General features: G+C 39.2%; 1 protein-coding gene across 7 annotated transcripts in view; it reads left to right on the forward strand.

Annotated features, from left to right (window-relative positions):
* Window positions 1-7,622: 7,622 nt before the first annotated feature.
* Window positions 7,623-22,687, forward strand: part of UBR2 (ubiquitin protein ligase E3 component n-recognin 2) — a 59,111-nt gene continuing 44,046 nt past the window's right edge. For all 7 annotated transcript variants that reach the window (XR_008465179.1, XM_054193676.1, XM_054193674.1 and 4 more), the window contains exons 1-6: window positions 7,623-7,778; window positions 11,940-12,199; window positions 14,974-15,052; window positions 16,606-16,719; window positions 19,938-20,065; window positions 21,072-21,210. Coding sequence is in view for 6 of the 7 variants with exons in the window: in XM_054193676.1 (XP_054049651.1) it covers window positions 7,701-7,778; window positions 11,940-12,199; window positions 14,974-15,052; window positions 16,606-16,719; window positions 19,938-20,065; window positions 21,072-21,210 (798 nt within the window). In the remaining variant the exon portion in view is untranslated. The remainder of the gene's footprint in view (window positions 7,779-11,939; window positions 12,200-14,973; window positions 15,053-16,605; window positions 16,720-19,937; window positions 20,066-21,071; window positions 21,211-22,687) is intronic.

Below are 22,687 nucleotides of genomic sequence, written 5' to 3' on the forward strand. Positions count from 1 at the left end.
GGGTAATGTAGATTTCTCTGCTTCCCATTTCCACTTCTGTAATGTTTATTATATTCAATTGTATGTCTGGTTTGGTGTTCATTTCTGCAGCTCCTGCCTACATTTCATGCAATTCTTCATCTTATCTGCAATTGCTATCTGCACTCTCAATCAGCTCATCTCTTTTTATTAGTAATAGATCCAGTCGGTTCATATGCTTGCATACGCTCTAGGATGGAAATGTCTTGCCTTGCCAGCAGAGATTTTAAGGTTGTGATAACCTATATGCTTGTCTGAGGGATGTGAAAATAATGTTATGAATGTTGTTTACGAAAAATGGTTTTTCCACAGCTTTGGTAGTTTTCACATACTGCAGTTGACTGTCCTCAGAGAAGTGGCAAGTAGAACTGACAGTGTTGCAAGCCCATAGTTCACATCTGATCATAACTAATTGAACATGAAAATCCTCAGCATTTTCCCTTGGTTACCTCTGTGCAGACACCACTGTGAGGACAGTTTTCTTTAAATTATCTTACACTTCCTTTGCTCCATTTTTACCTCTGATTATACCTTGTTTCCCTTTCCTAATTTTTTCTCCTACTGACCTTGCATAAACATTCTTCGTAAGGAAATCAGTGAGATATTTGTAGTTAATTTTTTATGTCTTAGATTTTGTGCCCAGGACATAATGATCCAGCTACATCTCAACTTGTGTGCTGTAACCCCGGCTTTCCACTTCTCTCTACAGCCAACAAAGCAAGTTTACTTTCTGATAACTTGAAGTACCTTCTTTTATCCTTAACTCTCTACAGATTCTTCCCTCCTTCTTCCGTGTTCCTTCAAGTCTCTCTGCTTTCAAGGATCCTCTGCCTAGGATTGTGCCTGTCTCCTCCTGTGCCATTTTCTGCTCCAAGATGGAAGGTGACAGGTGGCCGCTTCTGTCCCCCTCCCATTCCTGAGCATCGCAGTAGGAAGAGGCCAGCTTGCCTAAAAGAGGCCCTTGGCTGTGCTTGTAACCAGTTTTCGAGTAAGTGTTTTGAAAACTAGTTAGGCAGTTTTCCCAGTGTAGACAGGCTCATAGAAGGACCATTAATTACTCAGCACAGGCTTAACCGTGGCCAGAAAAAGGGGGCTTTTGTGCGATTGTCAAACCCTCGCCATTATTTGTACACGTTGGTTTTGTATTTAATAGGATTACATGACTTCTTTGCTCTATATGCCAAAATGGATGGTTCCTTTCAGTAATAAAACAAAGCCAATAACCTGAAAGGAACCACAGCTCAAAAGCACAAACTTGACCTCTGATTGACCTTGACATTTACAGACTAAAAGGAACTTTTCTTTGAACAGACAGAAGAAGTCAGGGAGCCAGCAAGAACCAGGAGAAAATGGTTTTGTTGCTTTCTGATTACATTGTTTAAACCAACATACTACATGGTTTACAATACTTCATTACAATGTATTAGGGCCTGGAGGTGATTTAATGTCTGTTTATAACTGAGACTAATCTTGAAATAAACAAATGAATGTTTGGAAAATGGATGAAGCTGTTCTGCTGGAGACAGCGTTAAATGCATCTCTGAAAAGTAAATCATGACTGTACGGCACTTAAATGCTTTTTATTTCTACCTTCAGTTGTATTTCAGTAGTTTTATCTAACAAAATTAATCATGGTGCAGTAAAAAAATTTCTAATTGGTTAGGACCGTCTAGCAGCCATACATTCTATAACAAATTGACAATTTAAAAACTGTTTAGCCCTTTAAAATCAGGGGAAAAGATAAACTAGAAAACACTGTAGCATTGCACTAGGCACCATGGTGATCTAAATTAAATCTGTTACAACCCGTTCTAATTTAAAATTGCTCCGTTGTGCGAATGAAGGGGAAAAGAAGAAGAGTTAGTTCACTTGTTCAAAGCATTTTCATATTCCCAGACAAATCTTTAATCCGCCCTGCCTTTGCCTGTGGGCTGTACATTCCCATTTCTTCTGTGCATCCCCCGCCTAACTGCACATAAACGTGGCTTCAGCCAGAGCCAAGAACTCTTCCCCCGGCAGTTCGGTATCAGTTCTTGTCTCCATCAGCGGAGAACAAGCGATGTCATTGAGCGGCACCATCAATTGCAGTGTCCAGTTGTTCATGACACCTAGAAGCTCCTCTGCAGTGCTGTAGAAAGGGGCCTTGCTAGAGGAGGTTGCTCCAGTTTCTTCTGCCAAAGGATGACTGCAGTTGCGCTCATCCGGCCGTCCATCTCTGCGGGCAACTCCTCGGCCACTCCTGCTTCTCTCTGTCCCTCTCCTGCTTCTCCTACCAGCCAAGGCCCTATCCATGGCCCCCAAGCATTTCACAGCACATTTCTCGTCTTCTAACACCTGACTCATTCCAAAAATGTCTTGAATTTTCCTAAGTACCAGTCACTAAGCAGTTAAAGCCTGATTTGAGTGAAAAAAACTCTGAAGTCGGATGGCTTCTCCAGTCCCACCGCCCACACCCTTCCGGTTGCAGACTGGAGCGAGTGGGAGCTGGCGATGGCTTGGAGTGGAAGCAGCAGAGGACTTCTGCGCTGCCATGCCTGTGCAGCGTATTGCCACCTAGTGCTGCGAACATGGAAAAGCAAGATTTTTTTCCTTCTGCTCAACACCGAGACTGCTGCAGCCCTGCCACTAAAGTGGTCGTGACTCAGAAGGTCCTCTTCTGTTGTAGCAGCACTTCTTAACCTACCTACTTCACCATATCCTACATGCTTTGTAACAGATTTAGGTCTCTTAACTTTGACGATGCACTTTCTTGCACTGCAGCTCATGATAAATACCACCACTGCTCTTTCTTAGTGCAGGGGTTTTAAAAGTCTGGTCCTATGGCAACATAGGATATACAGTTACACTTCATATGGGTGGCTACCCGTCTGTATACCCTCCTTCCCATGCAAACACGAGTGGCAGAAGTCTCAAGGATAATTAAGTTTGTTCAAGCTTGAAAAATGGTCAACCACATGAAAGAAAAGCCTGCTAAGGGGAATGTTGCAACATAAGCATCCGCATCAGTGAGTAAGTGAGGGGGAAGGGCACTAGCTACAGCAAAAATTTGAAGTGGTGGTTGCACTTTCTAGGTGTCAAAGCTGACCACCCATGCCCCACAAACGTAGTCTTTCTTGGTACCAGCTCACAGACCTCTTTGTATTAACTGCTATGTCTAAATATACACCAGCAATGTTCTGAATTTACAGAGATCAGGCACATTTTTGCATGTGGGTTTTTTTTTTCCCTTTGCTCCCATGTTAATTTTTTCCCCCTGTACAACTCATTACTGACTATTATCTTAGCTCCCGTTAAATCTCTTTTAGAGGCTGGCATTTTAACTTACCAGCTTGAGCTCTAGACTGTTGACACGTTACACTGCAGAAAGCAGTGAAATTATCATGGGCTCAGTTTGCACTGTATTTTTTTTCTAAGACACTGCGTGATGAGAATAAATCATGTTGTCACCCTGACATGATCCATTAACGAAGACGGCACACCCTCTTGCCCTGCCCTCTCACTGGATGTTAAGTGAGAACCCTTCCTCTGTCTTTTTTCTTCACTTCCACTGTGGAAGAAGCTTTCTAATTCTGCACATCGGTTTGCTTAGCAATATTGCGGTTGCCTAATGCCATAAAAATCAGTTATGTAACTGCCTTTGCTAGACTTGCAGAGAGCATTCACCAGACAGGAAGATGGCCACACTATCTTTATGCTTTCCATTATGTCTCCTGTGTTCACTGTTATTATGCAATATGCTCTGCTTTCAGTATCTTTTTTTAATCATTTTTCTTGACATCATGTTTAGAATATTATGCACCTATAATCTAAGATCCTGCAAAGACAAAGCAGGGAAAAGAAAGAAGCTTATTCTGATTTATTGCTGAAAGGTTGATATTATAGCACTAGTGCCTCCAAGGAACAAAGAATTGCCTACAGTTTGTCAGATAGTATTTTTAATACTCTAATTCTGAACCAAATTCCTAAAATAACCTGTGTTTGCAGATTACTGTGTGCTCTTTTGTTCTGAATAATGTCTTGCTTAGTGAACTATGTCTTATCAATCCACCAAGTACTGGGTGTCATTGTTCACCTCATTCACAATTCATCTTTTAATTAACATTATCACAGGCAAAATTCTATTTTGGTCAGCATAATTTTTCATTGGAATTGGCAGTACAGAAATAAAAGAATTACCGTCTGAATTTATCTGAAGACGATGTAAGAGACGGTGACTACAAACCTACCTCATCCGGCACTGAAGAGGAAGGGAAGGAAACCATGTAAATGGTAATGGCTTTAAAAATTATATTTGCAATGTAAAAATCACTACTTTGGTCATTCAGTATCTGCTAAGCAAACTGTTTTATCAAAATTACTGTTATTGAAAATATAAACCTGAATCCTACACTTAGACACATGCTTTATTTGGTGGAAAGGGTTGCTGACTTAGGGAAGATTAAAGAGATACAAATGTCTTTGCAAGGTGATGATCTTAGATACAGGCACATAATAGCAACTTTATGCAGTAAAATGCTGGTCATTTGATGTAATAGTTAAACTTTGAATTTAAGTTACAACTGCAGCATTGTTTTAGAGAGCAGGCAAGGAAATAAATGCTTTTCAAATATTTTTTAACTGTACCAGGAGATGAGCTTTTCACAAATAGAAACATTTCTGAATCCTTCTCACAAGATTTGCCTTTCATAATGACTACCAGAAAACTCCATTGATGTGGAGAAAATTAAAAAGCATTTTATTTTTCCGAGTCTATAAAGAAGACATCCATCCTTGCAGTCTAGATATGCAATATTTTTCTATTTACATTCAAATTAATACAATGCTATTAAATTGACTGCATTTAAGGTACAGTGAACACGCCAGCAAACCAGCCACTTAAAAATTCCCTGCAACATCCCTTTACCTTGTGATATCATCCATTCCTAGTCACCAATGCAACAGGCCTTGAAGCCTTGAACCCTTGAATTGTGCCTATTTACTTTGTGTTTTTAATGGATGCAGAATGTATTAAAAATACCGGAACCTAATCAAGCTAATTGATCCCCAGTCAAAGTACTATTTAGGTTTTGTTTGTTTGTTTGTTTTGTTTGGGGTTTTTTGTTTGTTTTGTTTGGGGTTTTTTGTTTGTTTGTTTTTTATGAGGCAAGAGGCAAGCAGTGCTTAAACAGACAGGTCAGGAGGTAAAAGAGATACAGATGATAGCTGCATCTTTCATAACCATAGTCTCTAGCATTCTGTGGGCTCTCTTGTGTGCTGACAGCACAGTGAGACTCACAAACATATCAGCAAGAGTGGGGAAATGCTATGAAGGTTTACTATTAACCCTGTTAAAGCATTAAATTCTCTAGATTTCTTTTCTTTGATTTCTAGCTGATAATAGACCTGGGAAGAGTTAGGCTTTTTGGCAGAAGATAAAGGCAGTCTTCTTAACCTTAATTACTGTTCCTGAATTTGAATAATATCTTTGCTTATGAAGTTAATGGCACAGGCTAAAAGTTATGGAAAATTCTACCCAAAGTTATAAAAAATGATACCCAGGAAGTTGTTATGCTGATATTGAAATAATGGCTTTGCAGCCTAATTTCTGTTTGGGTCACCCACCTTTCTAGATAAAATAAGATGCCTTTCACATTACTAAACCCCGGGTTTTTTTCTAACATTTTCTTAATGCAGCCCAGAAGGAGAGGCAATTAAATCATACAGCTTGCTTTCACCCTCTGCCTTCTTCCAAAGAAGCGTCATGTTCTGTATTCCTTAGGCATCAACAGCGCATGAATGAGAAACAGTGTGGGCTTCACTGATCTTCTAAGGAATATATAATTATTTTCTGTGTTCTAAGAACAATTATTCAAAAAGTGGCAAAGATATAAAAATAAATACAGTAAAAAGATGCACGCTGCATATAGTAGGAGTACAATTGGATGAAGGGAAATTAGACTTAGAATATTAGGAGGTAAAATTAATATTCTAAAGGCCATCATTTTATGATTCCCTCAGAGCACTAGCTAAACCCATCTTTTTCAGTTCTCGCAATCAGTCTTTCCAGACGTGTATGTTCCCTTCATCTCAAAATTCCCCACAACTCCCAAACACAGTATGTAAGTAAATGCGATGATTTATAAACCCTTGAGGTTTCAGAAACAAGTGCTTATATAGTATGACTAATATGCAAGCGTGCGCTGCTGCCCCCTGATGCAGGGAACGTTAAATCTCTTTGAGAGTAGCCAGGCAATGGCACGCAGCCCACCTTCTTTCTCATATTAATATATGGCCATAGATATATTTGTTTCTGCTTGGACAGATATAAGATAATGTCTCTCCCTTGGGTAACTCAATATTTAAACTATTAGTTGAGGGGAGAATGAGGAGAAGGAAGAAGAAAGAAATGAGACGAAGGGAAAAAGCAGCTATGCATACCAACTATGAAAATGTTTAAAAAAATTTTAACGAATATAAACTGTGAACAGGAACTCACTTTTAACGCACAGTTTTGTTTTAAGTTAGTACTGTTTGGTAAAGGTAACATTTATGGCCACCTTTGGCTAGTACTTCTGGCAATTATAACTCAGTTTGTCTTTCCTGCCTGTTTATTCCTCTCCCTCCCATGCACTGGCTAAATTTGGGAATGTAAATTATCCGTAGCAGAGACTTTCTCAGCGGGATTTGCTGGTGTAGGTTCTTGCAGGGTGGGTCCTTATCTCTATGAAGGCTGACAGAGGGTGCGAGGTGGAAAAATTAGTTTGTGTGTGACACTTGGGTCCATCATCACAGAAATTGGCAGCAAGCAAAGGAAGGTGTGGCGTGAAGCCCTCAGCACGGCTCACGCAGGTGCTCAGGTGCCGTCTGGCCGTACACACAAAGTTAAACATGTCTGCTCGGTTTTGGGCCCGGCTGTAATTACAGTGGTGCAGCGCCAACACGCAGGCAAGCCCGTGGGTACGACAGTGGTACAACAGGTTTTCCAAAAGACCTCGTAAGCGGAGAGCGTGGATTAATTACAATGAAATAGAGTTACGGGAGATGACTGTTTGCTGGTTTTGGTGGTGGTGACTTTTTTTGAAGTTGCAAACCTGGAGCTCTACCTGAATGAGCGAAACCGAGCCATGATGCTGCAGCCTTGGTGGTGCGCGGAAGCAACAGAAGCAAAGAACCAACACAATTTAGAGTTTCTGAAAGCTAGTAACATTTGTCTCAAAGCCCCACTTGCCAGATTCACGTAATTTACTGATTTTTATTTTTCTTTTCGCCCACCCGGGGAGCCTCCCAGGAAGCCCTCGCCGCCCCCTTACCCATGGGCAGTGCTGACAGGCCGGGCCCCTGGGGGCGAGCGGGCTTCTGCTGCGGGGTCCACCCGCATTTGGCAGCGAGACCGAAGGTGCCCAGACTCGTCCCGGGCATGGCTTCGCGTTGGAGGAGACGAGAAGGGCAAATGACCGGGGTGCCGAGCCGCCGGCCCGGCACAGGCCCTCGAAAGCTCCCGCACCACGGCCCCGGGCAATGTGCGCCGTCTCCTAGGAGACCCCGGCGGGCGGGAAAAGACTACAACTCCCAGAATGCCCCACGGGCGGCGACGTGCCGGGCGGAGGCGGGGCGGAAGTGGGTTCCCGGGCAGAGCGGCCGGCCGGGCCCGGTTCCGGGTGTCCCTGCTCCGGCGGCGCGGAGGGAAGGGGGGGGAGGAGAAGATGGCGGCGGACTTGGAGGCGGAGGTGCAGGCCATTGACAAGAGCCTGCTGGAGTGCTCCGCCGAGGAGATCGCCGTGGTGAGGCGACGGGCTCGGGGCGGAAGGGCGAGAAGGGGTTGGGGCCGGGAAGGAGCCGGGGCTGGCGAAGCCGGCGGGCGGCACCGGCCTGCGCGGCCGGCGGTGGGTCCGTGAGGGCCGGGGCGAGGCTGTGCCCGGGGAGGGGCGGGGGGGCGAGCGGGCTTTCCGTGAGCTCAGCCCTGGCTGGCAGCGGCCTCCCTGGCTGGCCTGGTCCCGCTGTTGTCGCCGGCGTCTCTTCTGGCAGCAGCCGAAATCGGTGGCCAGCGAGCAGCCAGCTTTTCCTGTTGTTCTGGCTGGCGCAGGTGGCTCCCCAGCAAGCCGCCTGGACCTGGTCTGCCCCAGACGAAGAGGTCCCGGCCTTCTCCTAGCAGCTGAGAAGTTGGGCTCTCCTGCCTGGTTTGCTGCCTTTTCGCAGCTCTCTGCCGGCAGTCGTGCCTCGACGGGAGAAGATCTGACCCCCTCGCCCCCTGCTCTCCCCCCCCTTAATTTAGGTGGATGTCTGATCCCAAATATGCTTTGTAGTGTTGAAGTTTTGTTACAGGATTCTTCCTTCCTCCCCAGTATTTAAGATGCAGTTCTGGCAAAAGCTTGCACTAGTTAAGCTTAGGACTGTTAGAATGGGACGTTTGTAGAGGAAATATTAGTAAAAACAATGTAATATTTGAAGTAATCTACTTTTGTTCATATATTTTTCCTGCTTTTGTGAAAAGTAGTTGAAAGGGAAGAAAAGTCTTGAGGGTAAAGTTTTACGAGAAACCTTTGTTTCTGGCATGAATGTCAGATTTTATAGGCACTTGTGCATTTGAGGAACTGGATTTATATGTTAAAATATTGGGACGGCTCATGTGTGTATCTGTAGGATAAGACCTTGAAGAGCAGTTGTGCGTATTTCAATGAGAATTACAGTGGCTGCTTTCCAAAAGAAAATGAAAGACAATGTTATAATTCAGACTATCCTCAGATTATGCTGGTATACCTACAGTGCAGACCGAGGTATGATTAGATGGGCAAATGTGCATAGTTAGCCGTATACTAGCTAGTTTAGTTCCAGGATTAGTCTTCCTTCCCCTCAACAGCAAACCCAATAATTCCATCAAATACTTCACAAAGTAGCCCAAACTGAGCCCAAATTACCTTGTCTGTGTGAGGAGCAGATGTTTTTTTTGCGTCATACTGTAGATAAACCAAAGGCAAATGTGCACCAAGCGGAACACATTTAGGAATTTGCTATAGATTCGAGTGCCAGTTTAAATTTAGTCAATTCTTTCTCGTTTTTGTTCTCTGTCATTACCAGCACAAGCCACAATTCTGAGATCTATCGCTTTCATATCCACAATGTGCTATCGACAAAATGCTGCTGGCACTGCCTGTTTGTATATGTAAACAACGTACTTGGGGTTTAGCATTGTTTTTCTCCCTCCGTTGCTTATAGCACTGCTTTGCTGATAGCCCAATATTAACACAACAAATGCCAGCCTAAATCAATAGTTTTAGTACTTTAGCTTCAGTTTCTCATCGCAACAACTTAATGATAAACTTCTAAATAACAACGATCAAAAGAATAAATTATCTGTAACAGAACATGAGCCTACACTGCAAATATTTATTTGTGTAGCAAAGAAAAACATAAATTGTACCTTTTAGCTTTTGAAACAGTAAACTGAGTTGTTTTATGCCTTGTGTTACATCTTTTGTTCTCCTAGTATCCCTTACTAAAATGTGGATTTAATAGAAACCCTGATTAGGTATTTACTTACATAAAATGTTATTTGATCAGTGCTTTTCAGTTTTTTTTTTCCAGGGCAGTCAAAAATTACTACAGGAGAGTAAGTCTGAGGGGGGAGGAAGCGAAGAGGAATACACTTCCTTTTTTAATAAAAACCCCCCTTGTGAGAGTAGAACATTAGCTTTTCTTACATGTGACTTCAGGTTATAAGATAAACAAATATTAGTTGAAAACTTGCCTAAAAATGCTTTTGTTAAAGAACAAATTCCAGAGTTTTGAGTAGTTTTGCTTGGAGTTCAGTGCCTCCCAGGTAGCGATTTAGAAAGGCAGCGCAACATGTGGATGCACATGTATATATTTCTAGTAACAATTTTACATGGACAACAGTACTTTGAGTTGCCTTGAACAACAGTACTTTGGTAGCTCTTGAAGTGACATCTGTTCCCTTGATCTGGTAGCCTGTACTTTCTTCTGATATTCTTTTAGCTGGGATCTGATTTTCAAAACCGTATGCACAGTTATGTGTATAGAACTGGCTCCAGAAAGAGATTTAGGTGTGATGACGTTCAGTGTTGCCACGCCTAACTTTCAGGCAACTGCTCCCAGAATTTTTGGGATGGGAAAGCCGTTTACTCGAGTAACAAGAATTTTCTCTGGCTAGGTATTTGTCTGAGCTTGTAGTGTAGGTAATATGCAATGTGTATTTTCTAGATAGAAATTAGAAATGTACTGCTGAGTTAAAAGACTGGAATTAAACTTATTTTGCTGAGAAAAATGCAGGTGTAATAACTGATATATGCCCTAGCAAATAATCTACAAATGATCTTATTAATTGGAAATCGTGGAAGAAATGAAGTCAGTTTCACTGTGATTGCGTCAGTTCCTGGCGGTAGTAGATATTTGGCACAAATGATGAAAGGAGAGGAAAAGATTAATGAGCTAGGGAAAAAACCTGAATCAAATTCTTAGTAATGCAAATTTTACTTTTTTCATTTTTGTGCTGTAGTCTCTGAATCCTGGTGGGAATGGTGAGATTATCTGTAAACTTCTATATTGTTGGATACAGCTTCTTGGCAACCTTTTCCCATGGATTTTAAGAAGTCAAATTTAGGGAAAGAGAAGTGAGGAAAGCATATTGTTCTACCAAGAGCTGTACTGACAAATAAGTTTGGGGGTTTTTTTGGTTTGTTTTTTTTTTTAATATGGGGTTCTGCTTTAGAAAACATAATCTAGTAAATGAAAATGCTACAGTATATTAAAAAAAAAAAGCAGAAATGCAGCCATTCTTAAATGGCACAAATGCTCTGCTGACTGTATGTCTGTATACTGAAGAATTTACTACAACTGTGTTGTCTCAAACATAAGTTCTTTAGTCATAAATAATTCAGAGTAAATCAAGCTGTGACATTTGATTATCAAACCCATTTATTTTGGTATAATTAATTCTTGGTTTTCATGTACAGTTTTAGGTTGATTCTGAATTCTTTTTCTGAAGTTGCCAGGGGGTATCTGGTTGTCATATTTACAATGAGAAATGGCATACTAAGGCTGTTTATGTAACAAAGGATTTAATCAGTGCACACTTGCAGTATGTGCTTGCTCACATTTGTTTATTCTAAAAACCTTGCATCCTTAATTTACAGTCTGAACTTTTATAAAATTGTAATCCACAAGGCAGAAATAAAACAAATGCTGTCCTAGAGGATTTTTTATTCTTTGTGTGTATACAAGGGAAAAAAAACAACTAGAAAAAGCTGTGAGGTTTTCAGTGGCTTATAGCAGGTACAGTAGTTTGATGGCTTTTAAAAACTGTCAACATTGGTTTTTTTACAATTGATTGACTAAGAGAATTCATGGCTCTAACATCACACTTGAAATAGTAATTCAGATAAGTTATTTTGGTGGTAGAAACCAAAACCTTGTAATTTTCCTACCTGCTTTGTTGAAATTAAATGAGAGAGGGACTGTTACCTAATGCTGTGTTTGCCATTCTCCTTGTACTTTTTGTCTTTGCCTGTTCCTTGCCAACTCCAGGCTTCTGCTGCTTCTCTGTGTCCCCAGCTGGCAGCATCAGTCTGCACTCCAAAGAAATGCAATCAGCGTAGTCTAGGCCTTATTCTAAAAGTCACTGCTAATGTTGGGACGTTTTACTGGTCATGAATCCTGGGGGAAAATTTTTAATTTTGTGGTTTTTGAAAAGAATTTTGCATGTCAAAAGGATAAAATGTGCAAGCAGGGAAACAAATTATTCCTTTCCTAATGTCTGTTTTCTGTGATCATCTAGATTTAACACTTAAAAGGGAACATGGCTTTCTAGTTTTGCAATGTAATTTTAGATTTTTTATTTAGAAAAAAAATTAATCTTGATGGATAGAACTATGTTTGATATTTTTATTAATAAACAATTTGTGTTCTCATTCCTTTTAATTTAAAAGAAATGGCTGCAAGCAAATGACCTTCAGAAAGAAGTATACCAGCATCTGGCCTATTATGTACCAAAAATTTACTGCAGGGGTCCCAACCCTGCCCCTCAAAGAGAAGACATGCTGGCACAACACATTTTGCTGGGACCAATGGAATGGTATCTTTGTGGCGAAGATCCCGCATTTGGTTTTCCAAAGCTTGAGCAAGCGAACAAACCTTCCCATCTCTGTGGACGTGTTTTTAAAGTGGGAGAGCCTACGTATTCCTGCAGGTAGTTCAACTTAGCATTGTGACGTATTTATAATTTGTGAAGTCATGAAACGTTTTTCAATAAGAATATACTGTCCTAATGAAAAGTTAATACCCCAAATATATTTTTAAAGTAACCTTGCAGTGTTTCATGACAGGTGGGACCAGGGGAAAACACACTGCAGATCTGTAAATAGGAGAATATTTATCAGTGTAATGTAGAGTGTTTTCTGTACGATAGAAATGCAAGACTAAGAAAGTGGTTGGGGAGAACTGTCAGTGTGATCATAAATAAGTGGGCAGGTGTATGTGTGTGTAATTCAGGTGTTTAATATCAGCTGTCAGTGTTGATCGTGTATTTTAGACCTCTTTCTATGACCTCTTCCTTCCCTAACTCTGTCTCTAGATCTCTCTAAAAATATCATTTTACTTGCAAGAGGACAGTAAGTTACTAACCAATTACAAGTATTTTAAAAATCTTCAGTTTTAAGCCAGTGTGTAACTAGCTGTGTATTCATTATTTTATCATCTTCTCTTCCCTGAACCATCTGTAGCTTAAGTTTAGTTTGTATCCTCTCTGTCACAGATTCTTCTTGGTTTGTATGGTTTCTACCACTCTTCTGGAGACTTGAACACTTGGTGGGGTGACAGGGGGAGGGAATGTGTGTCTTATTTCAAGGGTTTATTTTTCTGTGTTTCTGTTGCCTTCGTTTACAAGGAGAGAATGATTGTAGAAGAATTTTACTCTCTAGTGCTCTCCTCTTCTAGAAACATGATACCTTATTCGCCTTATTTGCTGAAGTTCTTATTCAGGTTGGACTTGAGATACTTACCTCAGCAAGCTGCCTCTTCTGCATTTCTGTTTCAGTGATCAGTCAGAACAGGTAGTTTTGGAAATGTTTTGAGACCTCTTATATTGAGATGGATGAGATTAGGCTGGTGGGTACTTCAGATACTTTCAACCACTAAGAAAATTCCATCTCCTCTCAGGTGTTCTTAGGTTCTTCCTTCACACCTGTGAAAAAGTGGAGGGATCTGGGTAGGGAGGCTGAAGACTATCAGAGGCTATAAAAAGAATTTCCACAGTTTCTTTAGTACCTTTTCATGAAATCTGGTCCCAAAGAACTAAAAAAACAAACCTCAGAACTAGTGTTTTAATTGCAGCCTAGAAGTAATATGTTAATGATCAAGTGCTCTTCATATGGACTAATGAAAACTGTGAGAGTTCTGTTAATTTCTTCTAAACGCTTTTTCAAGACCAACAACTCAATATGTAAAGTGTATATCCCTGAGAATACTGTCAGGTATGATGAAAACATAGACTAATGCAATCCATTGGTGTAGAATTTTGAGAATGAGTGAATGTACTGTTCATACTCAGGGTCTTTGTTTCAGTAGAAAAATGATTTAAACACAGCAATATAATCACAATGCCATTCAGATTAAAAAGGATGTCTTGGTAGGCCATCTTGTCCAATCTTCTGCTCAAGTCAGAGTCAGCAGTGAGTACAGAACATTTTTGCTGTTGCTGCTATCAAGATGGAGTCTCATCTTAAGTACTGAATGTAGATGTAAAACTGTTAAAGTTTCTTGTGTGTTAATAATTTTCCTCGATTTATAGAGGGTAACGAAGAATGATGAGAGTTTTAATTTAAACTTTTCTGGGGTACAGAAAAGAATTGTTTTCTGAGTCCACGAAATACATCAAAAGCAGTGGCTTTTCTGTCCAGTTGTGAAGTGTACAGGTCTGCTTCTGCTTTAGGTATAAGCACCCTTATTTGTTTGAGAAATTACTTGGCAAATGGTACTGAGTTTGTAAGTGTATCACCACAACTTCAGGGCTCTGAAGAATCAATACATGATATTGTAGAGCTGATCTACCCAAACCTGTAGGCATATTGTTGCAATCAGTGGTTTTGATTTTCTTCTAATAAAAAAAAAATAAATTAAGAGAATTCTTGATAACATTTCATAGCATCTCTGATGTTTTCTTTTGAACAAAATAAGTTGTTTCTCTGAATTCTTTTTTTAATAATAAACATTATAAGACATTCATTCTCTTTTTTACATCGCAAAACTCGTCTCCCTTAATCTTGAGGTCTCTTAAGTCAGTTGCATTACATAGTTTCATGTATTTTCAGAGTTTCTCAGGGAGACAGTTAAATACAATGCATAATTGCCTCATTCATTTGTTTAGCCCCTTTTGCTAGAAATACCGCTTCTAATATAGCAGTGTTTGTAGACAGGACCTTATTATGGTCTCTGATCTCCTGGTTGTTGAAATTGCATTCTCGGACCCCCTTAGTGAGCTTGTAGGGCTAAACTTAGAAGCAGAGGTTTGATGTGATCAGTTATGTGCTGTCTTTCCAGCATTCAGTGAAAAAAATGTCTTTTGTTTAACAAGATTGTTAATGCTTGTACTCTGTACTTGAGAGAACTTGCTTGGGTTTATACTGTATACTGTCTGTACCATGTTCTGTAATTCATCTGTTTACTTGCTTATGTACTTGTCTCACCTTTTGAAGGCAATGGCTATATTGCCCAAATATACATGCTACCCAGACAATATTTTAAAGCCTCTTCTTAAAGCCTTTTTCTTTTCTCGGTCATTTGTTTCCCCCTCCTTGGAAGCCATTCCTTTCCTCTTTCAGAATGATATATATGTTAGTCGGAAGGTTCATGTTGGTGATACTTGAAAATTACCTGTTGTAAAATGTCTGATTAAAGGCAAAACCGTTTGTTTAATGCTTCTCTCCCCCCCCCCCCCCCCCTTTTTTTTTTGGTTGCTTTTTTCAGAGACTGTGCAGTTGACCCAACTTGTGTGTTATGCATGGAGTGCTTTCTTGGAAGTATTCATAGAGAGCACCGATACAGGGTTAGTAATACTGCTGGAATATATGATGTAGTCATTAATCATTAGTAATTTTGTATGTGTATGAAACTCCTTGCTTAAAGTTTAAGAATGTATACATCATTTCAAAATTTTGAATGAGCATAAAATTTGGAATTATGTCTGCAATAATCTTATAAGAACTTAAGTGTTTTCATCTGAGTGTAAATTCTGGAAGTTAACACTTTAAAATATTGAGCAATTAACTTTATTGCACAACAGTTAAGCTCACAAATGTATGTTATTTTTAATATATACCCTTTAGTGAATTTTGCAGCAATAGAGTTGGTTTTTGACTTGCTTTGACCTTGATATTTGACTATTTTTAGAAGGTATTGAAAAACCTTTATTAAGAAACCACTTTTTAAAAAGACTCATTTCCTTTAAACATCTGATTTATTACCAAATTCTGTACAATAGCAGGATTTGTGTTTGTTTTTAAACATCAAGTTAAAATATAAAGCTAAAACTGTAGATGCTGCTTGTTTCAGTAATATACTGCTATTAGTAGTACCTACAAAAACCCTACACAGAAACCCAAGAAGGCAACAAACCTACAAACACCCAAGTGTGTTTTTAAACCAAAACGCTAAGTGAAAACTACCAGTGTGGCCTTTTTGTAAATCTGTTTCTGACAGTACTGCACTGCTGTTAATGTAAATCTGATCACTGCATGCTTACGCTGAGCACTAGGATTTAGGAAAAAAAAAACCTCAAACACAACAACTTGCCCCAAGAAACCCAACCCAATTTGCTGATATCAGCATACTTCCTGCATGGAGGTTTTTAGTTTGCAAGCTTAGCGAATTAAAAGGTCTAGGTGACATCTGAAAGTGTAAGCAAATATCCTTTCAAATGTCCGTCTAACTTTGTTGATGCTGTAGGGTGTACCTGTACGTACAGAATGTACCTCTGTGACAAAAATGGGTGAAAGAATAATTCTTCTATGCATCAATTAATATTTGTGATTTAAAAAAATATTATTACACGTACTAATTTGAAGTGATCTTAGCTTTAAAATCAATTTTATTAAAACAGTGTAAATATATTAGTTTCCAGATACTTTTTTCTATGCTTACTGAGACTTCTGTGAAGAATTTGTAAATTTTGTGTGTAAACTCCTGTTACTGTAAACAGCACATCTTTTACTCACTGTGTAATAGTGCTATATGAAATGACTTAGCTTGTTCAGATTAAAAATGTGAGAATCTGAAATAGTACGAATGGCATTGCAAGGAATAGATTCAGAAAAACTGAAAACCAGAAGAAACCTACAGCCTTCAGGTGGGGCAGAATGGGTGTGTGTGAAGCTTTTTTTTTCTGTTTTCTTTTGGCATAGGCAGGTGGGTGAAGTAGATAAGCTTTCAGCCATCATAGAAGCAGGCATGGTTTCACTGCGCTTTTTTAACAGGGTACTGGCTAAAGCTATCAGGTGTTGTGATCGTGCTTTTGTAGTTCAGCTGTGACTACTTATTTCTTAACGTGCGTGTATGTATACGCATATTCACATTAACTGTTTTGCTTTTAAATAATTTTAGATGACAACATCAGGTGGTGGAGGGTTCTGTGACTGTGGTGATACAGAAGCTTGGAAAGAAGGTCCTTACTGTCAAAAGCATGAACTGAACACTTCAGAGACTGCAGAGGAAGAGGTAATAACAATTAAGGCATCATGTTTCAAAACACTGTTAGCTGTATATATATATGTGTGTATGTATATAGATCATTCATATGAGGTTATTTTTAGTCTTGTATACCATGCATGAGTGATGGGAGGAAATTTAATAGTAATACTTGAACCACACTATGTGTTAGACAAAATTAATGTCTTGTCTAACTTTAAGGTGTTATTTCGAATGGCGTTTTCTACTTGAAGGCTTTATTTTGTATGTTCTTGGTCACCTCTGCAGCTTTAGTTCTTTTCTTTATTTTTTCTGTCTGATTCTGCAAGGTGAAGGGAGTCTGCCATGTGAGGGAAAAAAAAAAAAAGTCTGTATGTTTTCATGTGCATGAAGAAGCCAAATTAAGCTGTCTGTGCAACATATGTTCTGATTCTTACCAAAGTAAAGTGCACAGGTTTTTTTAAATCAAAATAACTTGCTGTTACAGGAAAGCTGTAATGGAGATATAAGATAGAGGTCTATAAAAGCTTGTTTGGTATAGAATCATGGAATCATTTTGGTTGGAGGAGATGTTTGAGATCAAGTCCAACCATAAACCTAGCACTGCCAAGTGCACCACTAAACCACGTCTCTCAGCACTGCATCTACCTGTCTTGTAAATACCTCCAGGGGTGGTGAGTCAACCACTTTCCTGAGCAGCCTGTTCCAATGCTTGATAACCCTTTCAGTGAAGAAATTTTTCCTAATATCCAATCAAAACCTCCCCTGGTGCAACTTTAGGCCATTTCCTCTTGTCCTATCACCTGTTACTTTGGAGAAGAGACTGACCCCCACCTTGCTACAACCTCCTTTCGGGTAGTTGTAGAGAGCACTCAGGTCTCCCCAGAGCTTCCTTTTCTCCAGGCAAAACAACTCCAGTTCTCTCAGCCACTCCTCATAGGAAGGTAAATAGAGAACATATATCAACCACTTCTCATAGCGTAACAGCTTGGACATATTAAATGTAAAAAGACGTGCTACTTCAAGTATGAATTCAAGCTGCTGGACTAACTGTTACAGAACACCATTGTTAATAGTTTATGTATGTTCAAAAGGAAATTTAACATGTTTGTGGAAGGAAAAAATGATCAGTGGCCATTTCAAATTGCAGATACCATTTTTCATGTGGGAAGTATTAGTGTCTTAAGTTACTGGAGACCAGAGGAGCGTTCTGTCCTTTTCTTATATTTGTCCCTTCTCAGGAATGAGTGGCTAGTGCTCCAGCCACTTATGTCTGTTCTTATGTAATATAATTTCTGTGAGGTTTTTTTGAAGAGAAAATATAAGGCAGATTTTTGGAGTAATTTTGCTGATCTGATGGTTTAAGTGAAGCAACTTAAAAAAACAAACAACTTAAAAACAAAACCAAATCTGTATTTGCGGTGACAGTGGCCCTTCTAAAATCTGTTATCGCTGTCTCAACCCTAAGACTCTGACATCTCTGTATGGAGCTACCACTTGATCTACACACCAGTTTACATGAGTGGGTGGCCTTAGAAAACTGTTCTGAAATCTTGGGTGGACTGCTACTTCTGTGTCCAAAAATACTCACACAGTGAGTGTGACAGAAAAATTAAGGTACTGGGCAGGCTTTGTGCTTCTTCCCTGTGAGCGATGGGGATTTAGATCTCTTCTGTTACGCAGTGTTGTGTTTGAGGTAGATCAAGGACCATTTGTTGAGCATTATCAGAGCCTGTTCTCTGCCTTGCCCAGATATGTGTCTTCTTTGTTGAAAACGCTGGGAAGGGAGGCAGTGCTGCTGTTGCTGCCTACAGTTTGCCTTTGCCATTGGTGACTGATAGTTCTCCATATCCTAGAGAAGTTTTAAATAAAGCAAAAAAAAAAAAGAGAAATGGCAGTTATTAATATTCCTGTAAAGCTTCCAAATATTCCTAAAAAATCTTGGGGGATGTGGATAAGCTTTACTGGTATAGGTGAATTGCTGACAGTCAGGGCCTTCCTGTAGATAATACAGACTTAAGTTCTGAAAAGGCGACTGTGGCCCTTTTTATACAACATAAACTGTAGTGAAATACAAAATTTGGTATTATGTAATCCTAAAACAGAAATTGGGCTGCTGTTAAATATTTTACTTGGCTAACAATTACACATGCTTCAAAATACCAAATGATGAATTGAGTCAGTGACCCAACGTATATGTCCAGGTGACCTGCAGGGCATGCAGTGTTCCCTTTCCAGATTTGTAGAAGAGGTCCTAGTTGTTCTGAGCATCAAAAATTTGAAATAGTAGAAGAGGTTTTTAATGTTTTCTATTCACACACAAATCTCTTGAAATGCATTGGAAGGAAATGGCAGTGATACCTGTACTACCTGAATCAGAGTTGGCAGTGGTTCTCATTTGCTGCTCCAAACAGTAGTCCCTTTGCCTTTGCAGGCTGAGGGAGCATTCCTCTTCCTCCCCTTCCTCATTTCAGTTCCCCCACCTGCAGCAGCAGCCATGCTGCTCTGGCAGAGAGAGGATGATGAGTTTATGGTGGCTGCTGCAGGCATCAAATGGAGGGCACCCCGGAGAGTGCAGAATGGGCAGAAGTGGGTGCATGGTCCACATCCAAAAGGGGAACAAAGACTGAGCCGTGGGTAAATCATTATGAAATACCTAGTTACATTTAAGCATTTAATTATTTATATACCACAGCATGTAAGAGACGCGATCCGGGTGTACTGGATGTTGTATAAGGTTGGATAGGTAAGACTTCGGCCTCTAAATGCATGCTACATATAAAACAAGGCAATAGGTGCATAGTTGTTTGTATTCTGCAGTTTACTAATATTGGTAAGTGGAACAAAAGATACAATGATTTCAAATTATGTTTTTGAAGGCATTGCAGAAAGAGCAGATATTAATACAGCTGAAGTTAAAAGTTCTTCAGAAGAACTATCTTAGAAGGTCTGCAGAAATGGGAACAATGAAAGTGAAAATGGAGAGGTGTGTGAAAAATTAAGTAGGTGGTCAGAGGCAAGTTAACATTTAGGTATTGAATGTTAGATTGCTACTTTGATGTTTGTCAGTGAAGAACTGAAAAAGAAAAAAGGATTGTTATTGACTATTCCTTTCAAATGTAAAGTCATTTAAAGATAGACATCATTAAAGATGCTACATCATCTTTGACAGTGAGAGGTGCAAATTTGACGATTTCTGTTTTGAATGTCATTTAATTTCTCAATTGCTATTTATATTTATTTTCCAGGATCCTCTTGTGCACTTACCAGAAGACATGGTGGCAAGAGCTTATAATATTTTTGCCATCGCATTTAAGTATGCAGTAGACATATTAACCTGGGAAAAGGAAAATGAATTGCCTGGCCTAGAAATGATGTAAGTATAGTATTTGTCTTCCGCCTTTTAAAGGATTGCAGGTATTTACAATAGAAAATGCAAATTCTGATTTTAAGTATCTTTTCCCCCTTTCCCAAAACTGTCAGGCATACTTTGTAGACAGTGGACTAAAATAATTTTAATAGATTTGGCTTTCTCATATGTCTTACTTTTGTGATTATACAGCCCATATCTCTGCATAGCGATGATGTAACAATGTTTTTGATACCTTTATTTTCTTAATATTGAAAAGGAAGTATCAGTAAAATACAATACCCTAAAACACGTGGCAGGTTAATTTCTTACGATGAAAGTTACTGAAATTGTGATGACAAAAGTATCTCGTACTTTTGGTGATCCGCTTATTACAAATTTTGAAGCGTTACAGAATGTTTAAGTGTATTAGAGCATCATAGTTATCATGGATTCATTTGTGACATCTTGTTAAGATCTTTTACTTTGTGTTGTGTGAGTAGGAATGCTGTGTAAATAAATGATGGGAATCAAAAGATTGACTGAATCTATGTAAGCTTAATAAGTTATGGTTTTGAGGATTGTTGAGTTTGGGCTTTTTAAGAGATTGCCAAGTTTTTGTTGTCTAATAGATCTTTATGCAATACTGGGGAAGCAGGTCTGGCAAAATAATGCCAAGACCAGTCTCTAAGAAGCGCTGGGGGAATGTACAGCTGCACTGGAAGGAAATGTATTTTCCTTGGTAGGAAACTATCAATTCATAATCGACAAATATTCAAAGATAACACTCAGACTTCAGTGTTGTCTTAAGATTTTGCTCATTTTGGACTCAATTCTGCAGGAAAGATGCACATTCCTATAGAAGTTAGGGGGTGGCTAGTCCTTTTCAAATAAATTGTTGAGAGATGTTCTGGTGTAGCAAAGGAAGCCCAGGCTTGGGTTGTCTGCTTGTTGGAAAACTTTGTTAAACTAGAAGTTGATTTTTTAAAATTACATTACTTTGAATTATATCAATTCAATCCTTACTTTGAAGTGAGAAGAGTGACACTTACTACTGCATGCTGTTTAATGATGAAGTCCATACCTATGAACAAGTTATTTACACTCTTCAGAAGGCTGTCAACTGCACACAGAAGGAAGCTATTGGTTTTGCAACAACAGTGGATAGAGATGTAAGTAAATTAAGTAGTAGAACTTCTAATTATACCTACCCTAATATTTATTTTATATGACTAAACTTACTTTAGTTTTTTTTTTTTTTCCAAAGGGTGTGGTTAATGTAATTGGGCCCTGTGTGTGAGGCCACCCTAAAATGTCTTAACTTATTGGCCAATCCAAACCAGACCTAATATTGAATATATGTTTCAGTGTAACTGTATTCCAGTAAGTCTTGTGAGTGTTGACAGCAAGGTGTCTGTCTGCCACACACACTGGGAGCAGCTTTGGCTTGTATGCCTTACTGTACACCAGGGAGCCGACATTGAAAGAGCCCCTATATTTGCTTCAAGCATGGGAAGTGCTTCTCAGTGTTTATCCAGTCAACTGTGAGGGATAAATCTGTAACTGACCGCTTTTGTTCCAGTGTTCATGGAACTATTTGGGGCTGGGGTGTTATTTATTTAATTTTCATAATTGTCAAATGATAACGGCAGGAAAAGCATTTCATACAGTGTTTAGAAAGAGCAATGAGTTCAGAATCACTACGTGCTGAATATAATTTTAACTAATATGTCGGTCTCAGAAGCACTGTCAGCTATGTTTGTATTCTAGTTTGTGTGCATTTTTTTAAGAAAGGGACACTTTCTAGGGACAACTGCTGCTTGTTATTTGTGCCATGAGCCTGTAAGCAGTTGCTGTGAAAGTGAGTGTCGTTTTATATCGTTTTGTTGGCTTGTGGCTTTTTCTGGGGGATGGTGTGGGGAGGGAGTCTCTTCCAAAATGGCAATGAGTGTGTCATTTTGGGTTGTTAAAGTACTTCAAGAAGGTCAGTGGAAAAGGAAATATAACCGCTTTATATTACTTAACACAGAACTAGATTTTGGTTTTATCACTAATCTGTTTTTGTGATATCAGTAACTAAAAGATTCCCTTCTGATCCCTGAATATGCGCTGATGAGCACATGCTGTGTATTGTAGCACTTTGGAGATTTTTCCCTACTGTTGATCCCTGTCCTACTTCTAAATACATACGTGTATGCATACATACATGTGCACATGTGTAAAAGAAATGAGGTTATGCCTGAAACGGTGATTTGGTATCAGACCGGATCTAAGATGTCAGTAAGCTGTTCTGTCTACAATACACTATAAATCAAATCAACTATCTATTTTAATATATGTATTGACAGCATAAAAAAACTGGAAACCTGGTTTTGAAATAAATCAAGTGCTTTAGTTGTATGTTTAAAAGACCAACTACTGTTAATACCTACTTTTTAAAAGGCACTGAAATGTCTGAAATGTCTTTAAATTCTATCAAAACTAATGATTGATGCATTAGTACTAAAGATAAGTTTTCAGTATTTTAAATAAAAGTAGTACGATGGTTACATCTTAAAAACAATATTATACACAGAAAATTTAGTATGGCAGGTAGCTGCATATATGGTATAATTTTTGTTTCTTTTAAAAAATACAGGGTGCATTTTG

Source organism: Rissa tridactyla, chromosome 3 (assembly GCF_028500815.1).
Source record: "Rissa tridactyla isolate bRisTri1 chromosome 3, bRisTri1.patW.cur.20221130, whole genome shotgun sequence".
Lineage (NCBI taxonomy): Eukaryota > Metazoa > Chordata > Aves > Charadriiformes > Laridae > Rissa > Rissa tridactyla.